General features: G+C 39.4%; 1 protein-coding gene across 3 annotated transcripts in view; it reads right to left on the bottom strand.

The window, feature by feature from the left end:
• The window catches only part of Herc2 (HECT and RLD domain containing E3 ubiquitin protein ligase 2), a 169,069-nt gene that overhangs the window by 146,146 nt on the left and 7,592 nt on the right, over positions 1-15,331 (bottom strand). For all 3 annotated transcript variants that reach the window (XM_042277169.2, XM_042277174.2, XM_076543921.1), the window contains exon 3: positions 3,172-3,286. In XM_042277169.2, coding sequence (XP_042133103.1) covers positions 3,172-3,286 — 115 coding nt within the window. The remainder of the gene's footprint in view (positions 1-3,171; positions 3,287-15,331) is intronic.

Below are 15,331 nucleotides of genomic sequence, written 5' to 3'. Positions count from 1 at the left end.
ATAAGGAAAATAATCACATAAATTACATATATATATATATATATACATACATATATATATACACACACATATACACACATATATACTATATCTTTGTGTGTGTGTGTGTGTGCGCGCGTGCGCATTTCACACCAACAAATTCTCTAATTCTCTGTTAACACCAACTCTATCTAGCAATTTAATTTGATTCTGGTAGTAACCAGCTGGACTTAGAACAGAACAAATGAGTTAAAGGCTCTGTACCCACTTCAGATGCCAATTACAAGCAACAGATTCTGGCTAACACACAACTTCTGTCTGGCTTAACTACAAATAGCAGGTGCCCACGACCCTCTCCTGCTAGATGGATATGGCTTGGCCATATTGCAGTCATCCTATGTCATAACTATCGTGGTTATCCCAGAGCAACCCTGATATGTTTTTCTCGCTTCATTTACAAACAAATCATACTATACAAAACCACTCGAGTGATACATGGAGTTTTATAACTAGACCTTGGCTCCCAGGGCACACCTGATTCTTTGATAGGATCTTAAGATAAACAAGTACATTCCAGCCATGATGAAGTTACTTTTCTCCAACCATAATCCAATCACTTGTTTTGACACAAACTGTGGGATCCAACTGGTCTTGCTGCCACCAAGGACCACACTTCTGTTAGTCCCAATAAACTGTGCTCTCTAAAATTTTAGATCCATCTACCTCCCTTCCTCCCTTTTCATGTACCTATAAGCTGTGGATTTTCCTGGAACAAACACCAAATGGCAAAAGGGAACAAACTACATAGACAAAAGAGCCTCACATTCTACTTCCATACAATAAAAATCACAGGCAGAGAAACACTACACTGATGTCTCAAGAACAGATCGGTGGATGAAGGTCTAGGAGGATGAACAGAGCAACACTGGAGTTTGGAGAGTGGTCAAACTGTATCCAGATTATGGAGGCTACAGAAATCCACACATGTTAAAATGTGTTTTATTAAAGATCATATGACTTTCTTTCACTTCTTAAAGATGGAAAAGATGTGGCAGTTAACAAGAAGCATCTCCAAACACAACTCAGGCTTTACTCTCAGGAGCACAAATCAGAATACTACAGCAAGAGCAAGATGAAGTCCCCCAAGAGCATGACCAACACTACAATAATTAGCACCAGCAGCTCACAGAGAAAGAAACTCACTTCAGTGCCTACATACTCTCCTTTTCATGACTGTGGGAATCAAAAGGTACACACAGAAGACAAATTATCCAAACACAGTAAATGAGAAATGCTGGAAAGAATATAGATTGTAGTTCAGTGGTAGAGCATATTACTAAGCATATTCCAAGCCCAGTCGTACATGCGCACACATGCACGTACATACGTGTGTACACACACACACACACACACACACACACACACACACACACTTGATGTCGAAAAGAAAAAGGCCATGGGATAAAATTCCTAAGGCCCTGGGGAAACATAAGGGGCTATGAGCAGACCTCCAATTGCTTGTCAGCTCATATGAGGACCAGCTAACAACTGATTAACCTTAGGACTTTAAGACACTCCTGTCCAGTTAAGCTGAGGCCATTTGTACAAACCACCCAAGGCCTTCTTTGTCCAAACCACTAAGCCTAGGACCTGGACAGCTGCTAATGACTCAATAGAGAAGGGCTCAAAAGGAGTAAATTGACTGGCTGATTTCAAAGAAAACAAAATTAACAGTCCAGCCAAATACTGTGGGCTAAACTCAAAATGTTCTTCTGTTAACATTTTCTGTACATCAACCCTAACTTCTCTGGATCCTAAACACTAAAAGGCCTTACTGTTTAAAACAAGTTTTGTAAACTGAGTATAGCACAGCCCAGAATGTCTGCCTAGCATGACTCATGAGTATTTGCCTAGCATGCTCAAAACCATAGGCTTGATATAAAAAGTAAAGTTTGCTTCATATTTGTTCCTGTAAGCTTTGGGACCAGCTAACCTAGGGCCCACAGAGAAGCAGAAACAAGACCCTACCTCAAAAATCAAGATGGAAGGAAAGAATTGACTCCTGTAGTTATTCTCTGACTTCCTCATGTATACTTGCTTTCAAACACACACACACACACACACCCTCCCTACATACACACTAATAAAGGAAAACTTTTTAATTAAAAAAAAAAAAAAAAAACTCAAGGTAACACTATGCAGGAAGCATCTAAGGAAGCCAGGTGAGACACATCCATGGATGGACACAAGTGGTGTGATAACAAGTTGAGCCAAACAGTGAGGGGATGACTTTGCATCAATTCACTGTACATATCTCTAGGTGATTCTGTGTGTGTATGGAAATTTCCACATAAATACAAGAAACAGAACTCACTCTAATAGATGATATAACCAAAAACACAAGCTAAAAATACCTTTCCTCATGCTCTTTCCAATCAACAGTATACCAATTCATTCCACAAGGAGAAAAGCTATACATTCTAAAAGTAGTAATGTCTTTATATTGGAGTAACACTCAACAGACTCTGCAACAAGCCTCAATTGAGGCTTTTCAGATAGACAATCTGGAGTAGGTGCTGGCTTCCATGTCCTTTTACAGTCTTGGTGCTGATTTCAATCACCAGGCACAAATGAGTCATGTTGAATTTTGAGCACTACAGGCTTCAACAGGATTACTATTCCCTAACAAAGGTTTAGAGAGGAATAATCTCACAATAATCAACATCTATAATTAGTTACAGGAAGATCTGTTTCAAAATTTAAAGGAGAAACTATTCATGATTTCCTACAAGCTATACATTAATTAACACAAACAAAAAATCTGGACAGTTTGACATATTAACTAACATCTTAGACAAAAATTACCAAAGGGTGAATAAAGTTCCAAGACCAAAGCTCAGGTGCTCCCGTTTTCTAGCATATTACAAAGTCTCTGTAAAATGCAATTTACACGCACAAACAAATACACATAATTTTTAAAGGGGGAGAAGATAGCCCAGCGTGTAAAGACACTTATCACCAAACCGGATAACCTGAGTTAAATCCACAGAACTCACGCACCAGAGAACCAACTTCCAAGTTGTCCCCTGATATGTACAGCATGATACCTGTATACACACACTGTATGTACACACACACACATAATTTTTATAGTATTTACAACATAAACAAGTATTCATTAAAAGATTTTACCTTTTCTAGAAGGGAGCTCTCGATTTTGGGTTAATTCTGTCCCAGTGTACACAATTTCTCCATCTTTAACCATTTCGTTCCACAGACCACAGAGTCCATCTCTCGTGAATGCAAGCTGGCAAATACAAAAAAGATAAACTTACAGAGAGATCCGTATAAATCTTTTTTATTCAAAATTTTTATTTTTGAAAATTTCATGAGTACTCTATATCATTTCCACCCTTCTGCCCCTCCAATTCCTGAGCCCCTCTCATATTCATGACCTCGTCTCTAATTATTGCTTACATACATACATATTACACATATATAAAATATACACAACTTACTGAGTATTGTTCATGTGTTTAGGGCTGACCTTGATAACCTATCAGGGGTTTATCACTGAAAAAAACTGATTCTCTCAGCAGACACTGATTGCCTATAGCTCTTGATCTGGGGTGAGGCCTTGTGAAATTTCCCCATCCACACTGGCATGCCAACTGGTGCTGTCACTGTGTAAAGGTTTGTTTAGGTAACCATATTGTTGTGTTGTTATGGGTACAGCATCCCTGTCATGTCTAGAAGACACTAATTCACTGCCAGCACCCTGGTCCTCTGACTCTTACAATCTTTCCACCCCTCTCCCATGATGTTCCTTTAGCCTTAGGTGAGGGTGTTATGTTCTGTCAATTAGGGCTGGGCACTCCACACTTATTTCTCTGTAGTTATGACCAGCTGTGAATTCCTGCAATTGCCTCTGCCTGCTACCCAAAGAAAATTCTTTGATAAGGGGTTAGAACTACTTATCTGTAGATACAAGGATAGTATTTAGAATACAGCTAAAAATTGTATCAATTTAGGAGTAGGTTCACCTCTAGGGTCTATGACTTCTCCAGCCACAGGTTTACAGTATTGGGCATAAATGCCCTCCATTAAGCTGGCTGTAAATCCAATTAGACAGCTGGTAGTTACCCCCAAAATAAAAGTGCAACTATTGCACCATTGGGGATATCTTAGTGGGCCAGTGAGAGCTGCATTTTGCAGGCTTCATGGCTGGGGAGGACTACTGATTGCTTTTTTCCCTTGGAAGCTTACATAATAGCCTCTAATACTATATGAGTGCCAGTTCTCACAGAGGAGGCTTTCAAGTCAGTTCTAGCTCAATTTCCCCAAGTTCTGTATCCAAAAGGTATAGTGTCTTCAGCACCAAGGTTTTAAAGAATTATATAAAGGAGGGGGATCATGTCTCTGTGTTTTTTGTTTGGTTTGGGGGGTTTTATTTTTATATATTTTTTTTTATTTATTTTGGTTTTTCCAGACAGGGTTTCCCTGTACGGTTTTTTTTTTTTTTTTTTTTTTTTTTTTTTTTTTTTTTTTTTTTTTTTTTTTTTTTGAAACAGGTTCTTACAAAGCATCCTAGGCCAGCCTCCAACTCGAATTCCCTGTAGGACTACAGGAATATGTCACACTGGCAGGTCTTTACAAAGGTCTTTAGCGGGTCCCCCTCCCCCCAGACAAGGTTTCTCTATGTAGCCCTGGCTGTCCAGGAACTCACTCTGTGGCCCAGGTTGGCCTCAAACTCACAGAGATCCGCCTGCCTCTGCCTCCTGAGTGCTGGGATTAAAGGCGTGCACCACCGCCATCAGGCTAATTCATGGATTTCTTATATTTTCACATATTATACATTCACTCTATTATACATAGTCATCTCCACACATATACTTATCACTGGTCTAGTCCTTAAGAGGCCCCCTACTTTTATTGTTAAAAAGAAAAAGAAAAAAGGGGGTCTCCAGACTAGGGAAAACATACTTAGGCTTTCTGAATCTGGCTTATTTTGCTCATGAGCTTCAGTTCCGCTCATTTTTCCCAAAAATGATTTCAACCTTTCCTTCTTAATGATTGAGAAACAGTCCACACTCTGTGTGTGTGTGTGTGTGTGTGTGTGTGTGTGTGTGTGTGTGTGTGCTTGTACATACATGCCACATTTTCTTTACCTATTCCTCCACTGATGGACACCGAATGATTTCATGACCTGGCTGCTGTGACTAGAAAACAGTAAGAGTGGGTATGTAATAGGTATCTACCATATGTAGCCTTTGATTCCTTTGGGGATATTCCCTGTCATGAGGGTTCCTTTTTCCCACCAGTCACATCACCATTTGGTTCTGTACTGATGACAGCCATCCTGAATGAGGTGAGAAGTAATCTCAGTGTAGTTTTGATTTATATTTGCTCATATCGAAAAATGTTGACCACTTTTCTCAAGTATTTATTCCTATTTTTTCATATGAAAGTATTCTGGTTATTGGCCTAAGCATGACTACATTATTAGTGCTTGAGATATTTAACTTTTTAAGTTTTTTATATATTCTGAATACTAAAATCCTGTCAGATGCATAACTGGTAAAAGTTATGTCCCATTCTGCAGGCTGCCTCTTCACTCAGGTGATTATTTCCTTCACTATGAAGTTCTTATTTTCCTGCAATACCATCTGTCAATTTCTTATTTTCTGCACTACTGAGGTACTACTTTTTTAATTAATTAATTTTATTTTTATGTACACTGGTGTTTTGATTGCATGTATGACCATATGAGGGTGTAGGATCCCCTGCAACTGGAGTTACAAACAGTTGTGAGCTGCCATGTGGGTGCTGGGAATTGAATCCAAGTCTTCTGGAAGAGCAGTCAGTGCTCTTAACCACTAAATCACCTTTCCAGCCCCACTGAGGTACTATTTTAAAAAACAATTTCTACGTCTGTGTTTTCAAGTATTTCCATATGTTTTCCATTAGTAGTTTCAAAGTTTCTGGGGTTTACAGTTAGGGCCTTTGGTCCATTTTGTTGATTTTCATGCAGGATAAAAGGTAGAGAATGAGTTTCAGTCTTCTCCCCATAGATACACAATCTTCCCACACCACAGGTCAAACAGAAATATCTTTTCTCTGATGTATGTTTTCAGCATCTTCCTGGAAAATCAGATATGTGTCTACATATCTGGCTCCTCTGTTGTATTCTAATTGTCTAGCTTTGTGGTATTTATCATACTATCACTATATAGTATAACTTGAATTAAATATTGGTACTTCCAGAATTGTTCTTTTCCTTCAAGATAGCTTTGGATATTCACTATACTAAATTTCATGTAATATGCAAAAGAGGGGTAGGGGCATACATGCATGCATATGCTCTGAAATGATAAACCAAAAATAAGTAATAGTGATTATGTATGAGGAAACACAGATAGAACATGGAGGAAGCAGGGAATAGAAAAAAGCAATATGTGAGTATTCCTTATGTGTAAAATATAAATTGCTTCCATCCTCAAAAATTCAAGCTTTGGGGCTGGAAACTGGCTCAGCACTTAAGAACACTGGTTGCTCTTCCTGAGGACCCAGGTTGGATTCCCAACACCCACATGGCACCTCATAGGCTTGCATGTGATGCACAGATATACATGCAGACAAAACACCCATACACATAAAATAAACATTTATTTTTAATTCAAGTTATAGTATAAAAAAGCAAAACCTATAACTGGAAACAAGCAAAAAACCCAGGTGTTTTTTTTTTAATGCTTTTGAGCTGAACAAAAACTACAAACATGTTAATATGGATAGAAAAAGCCCACAAGGCCTCAACCCTATACAAAGAACTACAGGCAACTAAGAAATGCTGAGAGTGGGAGAAACAGTCTTTCTAGGGCAGAGCACACCAACCGGTTATCCAATACCAAATGGTCAGCCCTGAAAACACACATGCAAGTATCATTATATAGACTAAGCAGGTTACATAAGACTAGGAATGTGTGTGAGTATATATACGCATAATATATGTATGTCACACCAATTAATGAAAAACAGGCCATGAATTTGAAAGACAGCAAACAGGTTTGGAGGAGGAATAAGATGATACAATTATATTATAATCACAAAAAATAAAATTAAAAAATGTTTTGCAAGGGACTGTTTAAGCTTCATATGATTAGAATATAGTCTAAGAATATAGTCTAAGAAGAAAAAAATCTGTGTGTGTGTGTGTGTGTGTGTGTGTGTGCGCGCGCGCGCGCGTGTGTACATGTGTGTGGTTTTGTTCAAGACAGGGTTTCTCTGTGTAACAGCTTGGTTGTCCTGGAACTCGCTTTGCAGACCAGGCTGGCCTCAAAGTCAGAGATTCTCCTGCATCTGCCTCTTCTGGGATTAAATCCTTAAGCCACTACACCTGGAAAGAAAAAATTCTCAAACCTTGTGTACTGATCATTTTTATAACCTTAATTAACACAGATACTATCATTTAAAAGCAATTCCATGTGTGTTATTTGATAAAGTAATGTTCACATGATAAAAACCTGTTTATGATTAAGTATATTAATGTTACCAGAAACTAAAGTGTTAAATGTAAAAAAACAAAAGTAAAGAATATTTTTTAAGCAATCTGGATAAGAATCAAACCAAAAATTTATCTTTAAAATATATTTGTTTTGTGTATGAAAAGATTTTAACTTGAAAAGCAGCAATCTTCCTGCACTGAGTACCATGATATTGGCCCCAAAGCACCATTTCCCACTAAAAGGAACCAGGGATCTTAGAGAGAAAGGCTAATTCTGGAATCAATGTAAGCAATACAACATGAGCTACAATATGAGAATGCCATGCTCTACTTTCTCAAAAAAAAAAAAAAAAAGGAGTGGTGGGGAGGAGACCAGGTGTGGAAGTGCACACCTTTAATCCCAGCACTCAGAAGAAGAGGGAGGCAGATCTCTGAGTTCGAAGCTAACCTGGTCTACAAAGTGGGTCCCAAGAAAGCCAGGGCTAGAGAAACCCTGTCTCAAAAAAAAGAAAGAATGAATTAATGAATTTGCACAAAAACTAATGAAGAGAAGATTCCTGTCAAAGCTAAGAACAATTCTGGGTATCACCAATACATAACCAATGTAATAGACAACAGTAAATTCAATTGCATGAGTAAGTAATGACATTCAAGGGAAAAAACAAAAAAATTAAAAACACCCTAGTTTGTCCACATCTGTTGAAGAAAAAGGATTCCCAGAGTTAACAGCCAGCATAAAACAGGAAAAGGAGACATTGGAAACACCCTGAGGAGGTATGCACTCTGAAAACTGGAGTATGAGAGAAGCCATCTTTTCTACTATAGATGCACTTTAAAAGACTTACTTCAACCCAGGTGTAATCCTGTAATCCCAGCACTCAGGAGGCAGAGGCATAAGGATCACTGCAAGTTTGAGGCCATCACTACTTAGTGAGTCCCATGCCAGCCACAACTACATAACGAAACACTGACTTACAAAAAAAAAAAAAACAACAACAAAAAACAAAAAACAAAAAAAAAACAGAAAAAAGAAAGAAGAAAGAGCAGGAGGGAGGGAGGGAAGAAGGGAGAGGAGAAAAGTAGGAGAAGGGAGATGGAGGAGGAGAGAGAAGGACAGACCTCTATTTGTCCATTTTCTTTTTTTAAAAAAATTTATTCATTTTATCATGTATGTATGAATGCTTTGCCTGCTTGTATGTATCTGCATCGTGTGCATACAATGCCTACAGAGTCCAGAAGAAAGTCTTGAACCCTCTGGAACCAGAGCTAGAGATAGTTGTGAGTGGACATATAGGTGTTAGGAACTAAACCCACATGTCCTCCACAAAAGCAGCAAGTGCTCTCAACCACTGAGCCATCTCTCTAACCCATCTAATAGTCAGGGCTTTTTTAAAACACAATTCTACTATCTCACTCCTTGGCAAGCACCATCCTGAAAAAGCACCCACTACCTTCAATAGCAGTTTCTTTAAAATAAATTAAGCACAAAAGAATATCATGTATACCCCTCATTACTGCATTCTTCTACACTTTTTTATGTGTACAGGCATGAACTTACATAAGTTTATGTCTACATCACATGTGCTGGAACCCACAGAGGCAGAAGAAGGCATAGTATCCCCCGGATCTGGAGTTGCAGACAGTTTTGGGCCACTAGGTGGTGCTGGGAACCAAACCCAGGTCTCCTGCAGAAGCAGTGAATGCTTTTAACTGCTGAGCCATCTCCAGCCCTGAAATCTTCTATACTTTCTCTCCAGTTCTTCAGAGTTCTTTCCCACCTAATCTATGCAAGTAAATATTCAGATATCACTTTTATAAAATTATTCACAATAAGCAACAAAAGGAAATAAAATGGTCCCCAAAATTCTGGTCCTCTGGGCTATACATTCAACTTGTGTTGTCTTCTGGCAAACTACACACAAGACCCATAAATAAGATGGTGTGTCATGGGGCTGGAGAGATAGCTCAGGGGTTAGTCATGGGGCTGGAGAGATAGCTCAGGGGTTAAGAGCCCTGGCTGCTCTTCTAAAGGTCCTAAGTTCAATTCCCAGCAACCTTGAGCTCACAACCATCTATAACAGGATCTGATGCCCTCTTCTGGCAAGCAGGTATACATGCATAAAATAAAAATATATTTAAAAAAAAAAAAAAAAAAGACCGACCAATGGAAACCAGTCTGCACCACAGGGCAAATGGCTACAGACAAAGAGGCCAGGCCTTAAGGCTCAGGTGTGCTATGTTACAGGAGTTACATTCAACTTTCATGCTCATATCTCAAGGGAACCCAGGAGCCTTTCAAGTCTCCATGTAATTATAATTATAAAGGAGGGGGAAAAAGAAGAAACTACAAAAACATAAAGTAAAAGAGTCAGAGTCAAGAACCAATCAATCAAGACAAGGAATATATTATGATTCTTTCAGATCAGTGGTCAGATCGGGTACAAAAAGTGAAGAAAGGCAGAGAATAAAAACAAGAATGAGAATTAGTTCAGTTTTAACTGTGAAGATTTATACTAATACTATGGTTTAGGTAAGTGTCCCTCAGGGTTCACAGTTGCAGCTTGGTCCTCAGAGGGTTACTACTGGAGAAAGGAACTAGAGTGATTGTTCTGGCTCAACTTGACCCAGGCTACAGTCATCTGAGAGGGAGGAACCCCAATGGAGAAAATGCCTCCGTAAGATGGGGATGTAGGCAGGCAAGCCTGTAAAGTATTTCCTTAATTAGTAATTGATGGGGAGGGCCCAGCCCATTGTAAGTGGTGACATCCCTGGACTGGTGGTCCTGGGTTCTGTAAGAAAGCAGGCTGAGCAAGCTTACAGGGAGCATGACCTCTGCATCAGCTCCTGCCTCCAGGTTCCTGCCCTGCTTGAGTACTTGACCTGACTTCCTTCAATGATGAACAGTGATGTGAAAGTGTAATAAATAAATAAGTATCCAAATAAACCCTTTTCTCTCCAATTTGCTTTTTGGTCATGGTGTTTTATCACAGAAAAAGAAACCCTAACTAGAACAGTGATCCTTACTTAGGTCATCTAAGTCCCCTCAAAGGGAACTGTGGAACCCCAAGCTATGTGTCTTCCCTTCTGCTTCTTGGCTAATATGATGATCAATTTTGTTAAACTACATGCTACCACTGTGATGTGCAGAAAAAAGGATCAATCAGTCATGAACTAGAATCTTCAAAGCTATTAGCCTAAATAAACTTTTTCTCAATGAGTAAATTACTTACCATCAACAACTCTCCCTACTAATATTTCACAAATATAAACCTAGATCTTAGCAGAGATTCCAGGAGAGAAGAATTCACAGCAAGTGAGTTATATATGATGGATTACAAGAAATGCCAACATCCCAAGAGAGATGATGGGCCACCATGCTAGGCCCCAACTGCACTTTAAGTATGCCACAGATTGGCTGGTATCCACATATTAGTGTTTTGGAACACAGCCTAGATTCAGAGACACTGGTGTTCAAAAGTGAAATTTTAAAAATGTGGGCTGGGAATGGAGCTAAACTGTCAGGACACTTGCTTAGTATTTATGAAGCCCTAGGTTCAATCCCCAGTACTGCATAAATCAGGTATGGTGATGTATGCCTGCAATTCCAGCACTCAGAAGGTACAAACAGGATATCCAAAGTTCAAGGTCATCCTCAGCTACACAGCAAGTTGGAGGATAGCTTCAAAAAACAAAACAGCAAAAAAGATGAAACATTTAAACATTTAGAGACTAAGCCAGCCAGGCGGCAGTAGCGCACATCTTTAATCTGAGCACTCGGGAGGCAGAGGCAGGTAGATCTCTGTGAGTTCGAGGCCAACCTGGTCTACTAAGCAAATTCCAGGACAGGCTCCAAAGAAACCCTGGGGGTGGGGGGGCTAAGCCAAGGGAGATGCTACATTTACAAGAAAGGAAGGAAAAGAAGGAGGGAATAAATAACTCAGTCCATTCTTGAATCACCTGGGTTGTGTAGGACAGTTACATTACTTTTCTGTTGCTGTGACGAAACACCATGACCAAAAGTGACTTACAGAAGAGTTTTATTTTGCCTTGGGAATGAAAATCTGTAATGAGGTGGGGCATGAGAGCAGGCAGTGGGAGCAGGAGGCTGAGCAATCATATTTTATTTAATAACTATGCTATTAAGAAGCATTTGCAGCCGGGCGGTGGTGGCGCACGCCTTTAATCCCAGCACTCGGGAGGCAGAGGCAGGTGGATCTCTGTGAGTTCGAGGCCAGCCTGGGCTACCAAGTGAGTTCCAGAAAAGGCACAAAGCTACACAGAGAAACCCTGTCTCGAAAAACCAAAAAAAAAAAAAAAGAAGCATTTGCATAATTTCTAGTTGTTTGATACTATAAATTATACTGTAGCAAAACTCTTTATTCTGGCTCTATATCAAAATAATGTCACCACTGGATACAGTGACACAATTGAGTAAACCACAAACAGAAAGAAAGAACTGGAAGTAGGATGAGGCTATAAACTCACAAAGCCCACCCCTATGGAAGTACTTCTCCAGCAAGGCTTCACCTAAAGGTTCCATATTCTCTTTTTTTTAAAATTTTATTATATATACAGTGTTCTGTCTGTATGTATGCTTGCACGCCAGAAGAGTAAACCAGATCCCATTATAGATGGTTGTGAGCCACCATGTGGTTGCTGGGGATTGAACTCAGGACCTCTGGAAAAGCAGCTAATACTCTTAGCCTCTGAGCCACCTCTCTAAGCCCCCAAGGTTCCATATTCTCTTCAAACTGTACCAACCAACTAGGGACCAAATGTCCAAATATGTAAGCCTATGAAGGACATTTCTCATTCAAACCACCACCACAATTCTGCAGCAACTTTTCAGAACTGAAATTTTCCATCCAGAAAGGAAGAGGGGGAAGCTCCTAAGACTGATAAGTAAACAACTTACAAGTCTCAGAAAGTCCTTGAAACTAACAAGATTTACAAGAACCCTCTTTGAGATTATAGAAGCAGTAAACAGATGCCTAGAGAGAAGACTGTCAAATCTATCAAGCCACCTGCAAACCATCCACAGAGCTCGCTCCAGAGTTAATTCCATGAGTCCCCACTCAGGCAGACGTAGGCCTGTAGTAACGCAGCAGCCTTTGAGTCACCTACGGTCTATAAACCCAGAGTTCACTGTGTTGGATTTTGGTAGGAAAGTTACTTTGTTCTGTCATCAGTTCCCTATGTGGGCTAAAGACATGTGTTTTGGCATCTCCCCAGGAAGAGCAAGAGACAGAAGCTGTGTACATGGCAAGTAATCTTCTGTTGGAAGGCACAGACTGGACATCTTGAGGAACACAATGTGAAGGGTTACAGGACATGAAGCATGGGCTCAAGCAACAGAACCCAACTGCAACAGTGAGAGCATCCACCAACCAAGCATCAGGTAGAGTCTTAAGAAGACTGCTTCAGTGGTTAAGACAAATTTTCTAAGAGTAAGGACTATATAGATCAACCTAACTAAGCATTAAGATAGAATTTTGAAAGCAAACTGATCTCAAGCAATTTACATGTATGCCAAAGCAAATTTCATTCTCACTTTTTTATTTTCATATACACATAGACTGTACACTAACCATACCCTTACACTTTCCAACCTTTGTTTCTCTCTTTAAAAAAAAATAACTAAACTAAAACTAAATCCACAGCCAGGTACTACAATGCATGTCTGTTCTCCCAGGCATTCAGAAGGCTGAAGTAGTTGTATCAAAAAATTATAAAGTCAACCTGGGAAACACAGTGTTACTCCATCTCAAAAATAAAGATGTAAAACAAAATTTGGCATAAAATAGTATATTTATAATGTTCAACATTTAATCACAGTTTAGCAAACACACATCAACCTACAGCTAGAGTAACTAATCAATGCAAATGACAGAATCATTCAAGAGATTGGTATGAGTGATTGACTCAGAAAAAAAAAAGCATTAAAAGATCTATAAGAAGAACCCAAATGGAGTGATGCAAAATACTACAGTAAGAATTTCAATTGTACAATGCTATCCCAGTCTTTACTCCTATCCCCTAAACACATAGCAGTCCAGGCAGACTCTCCCATGACTACACCAGGCCACTAGTTATGTGTGAATCTACAGTCATGTGATATCAAAAAACTTCCTCTTTCTACTCATTTGTCAGGAGCCAGGAGAAATCTTCCTGAGGTATTCTTTAAAGTCCAGGCTGATCTCATATATGACAGACAAGCACTCTACCACTATCACTGAGCTCTGTATCTCTAGTATTTCCAGCCTTTCCTTTCTTCCCCACCCTCCTACCCACTCTGAAATTTTTGAGGTAGTACCCTACTGAGGTACCCAGGCTGACCTCAAACTCTTTCTCTTGTACCAGGAAGGACTTGAACTTACAACCCTGCTGCCCCAGCTTCCCAAAAAGCCAAAGTTATAAGCCTGTCTCACCAATTTGTGTCCTTTTTACCTGAGTTTGGTTCCCTACACCTATGTCAAGTAGTATACAACTACCTTTAACTCCAGCCTGGGGATCAAATGCACTCTGAGAGAACCCCTACACTCCTGCCATACACTAACTCAGACACATACATAAAAATAAGAACAACTGCCGGCCAGCGGTGGCACACGCCTTTAATCCCAGCACTCAGGAGGCAGAGCCAGGCAGATCTCTGTGAGTTCGAGGCCAGCCTGGTCTACAGAGTGAGATCCAGGACAGGCACCAAAACTACATGGAGAAAACCAAAAGCAAAAAACAAAAAACAAAAAAAAATAAAAATAAAAAAACAATTATTTTTAATTAAAAAAGACTAAGAACATTTACAAAGCCCAAATAATCAAAAGCATCAATTAAGCCGGGCGTTGGTGGCGCACGCCTTTAATCCCAGCACTCGGGAGGCGGAGGCAGGCGGATCTCTGTGAGTTCGAGGCCAGCCTGGGCTACCAAGTGAGCTCCAGGAAAGGCGCAAAGCTACACAGAGAAACCCTGTCTCGAAAAACCAAAAAAAAAAAAAAAAAAAAAAAAAAAGCATCAATTAAAAAGCCACACTATCAACAAAAACTATTATAGCAAATCACTATCAACTATTTTACATTGCATAAAACTGAAGAATTTGAGTAGTTAATAGATAGGGATTTTTTAATCAAGTCTCAAAATATTTACAACAAAAATGAAAACACAAAGAGCTCAGGAGAAAACAACTGCAATTCCCTCTTACTTCTCTATACTCTGCATACACCTCCACAAAGGAATACATCCTACCTCACTAGATGACCTAGAATCATACTTGTGCTCCATGAATCCATGCACTCCCAAAAGGAAAATCTGCTTTCTGTTATCTTTGCAGTTCATTAACATCCCACCTTGACTGGATTCTGGGCCTGACATTGGTTTTTTTTTTTGTTGTTGTTGTTGTTGGTTGGTTGGTTGGTTAGCTGGTTTCGAAGATCTGACTACCTTGGCCTCCCAAGTGCTTAGATTAAAAGCATGCACCACCATGCCTGGCCTTTTGTTTGGTTTTTTTTGTTGTTGTTGTTTTCTAGCAAACGTGATTAGATATAGGATCCAACCTTTTACAATTCAATGGTTCACACTAAACAATGACTGACTAGCTCTTTTATTTTTTTCTAGTACTGCCTCACATTACATATCACATGATCTCTGCTTTGCTATCAATCCAACTTAACTATTGGCACCTTCTGGGCAGGAGCTGTTTTTCATCCTTCCTCCATAATATTTAACATATCGATAGGGAACATTTTCAAGAAATATTTACAGAATAGAAAGTCAATTTTTCCATGTTTTTCAAAAAATATCTTAATCCATGTGTTATGTTACCTTCCTACCTAAGTATAATGTTCAAATAGCTCTGAC

This window comes from Peromyscus maniculatus, chromosome 1 (assembly GCF_049852395.1).
Source record: "Peromyscus maniculatus bairdii isolate BWxNUB_F1_BW_parent chromosome 1, HU_Pman_BW_mat_3.1, whole genome shotgun sequence".
NCBI lineage: Eukaryota > Metazoa > Chordata > Mammalia > Rodentia > Cricetidae > Peromyscus > Peromyscus maniculatus.
The sequence above is the reverse complement of the archived record's forward strand: the minus strand, read 5'-3'. Positions and strand labels throughout refer to the sequence as shown.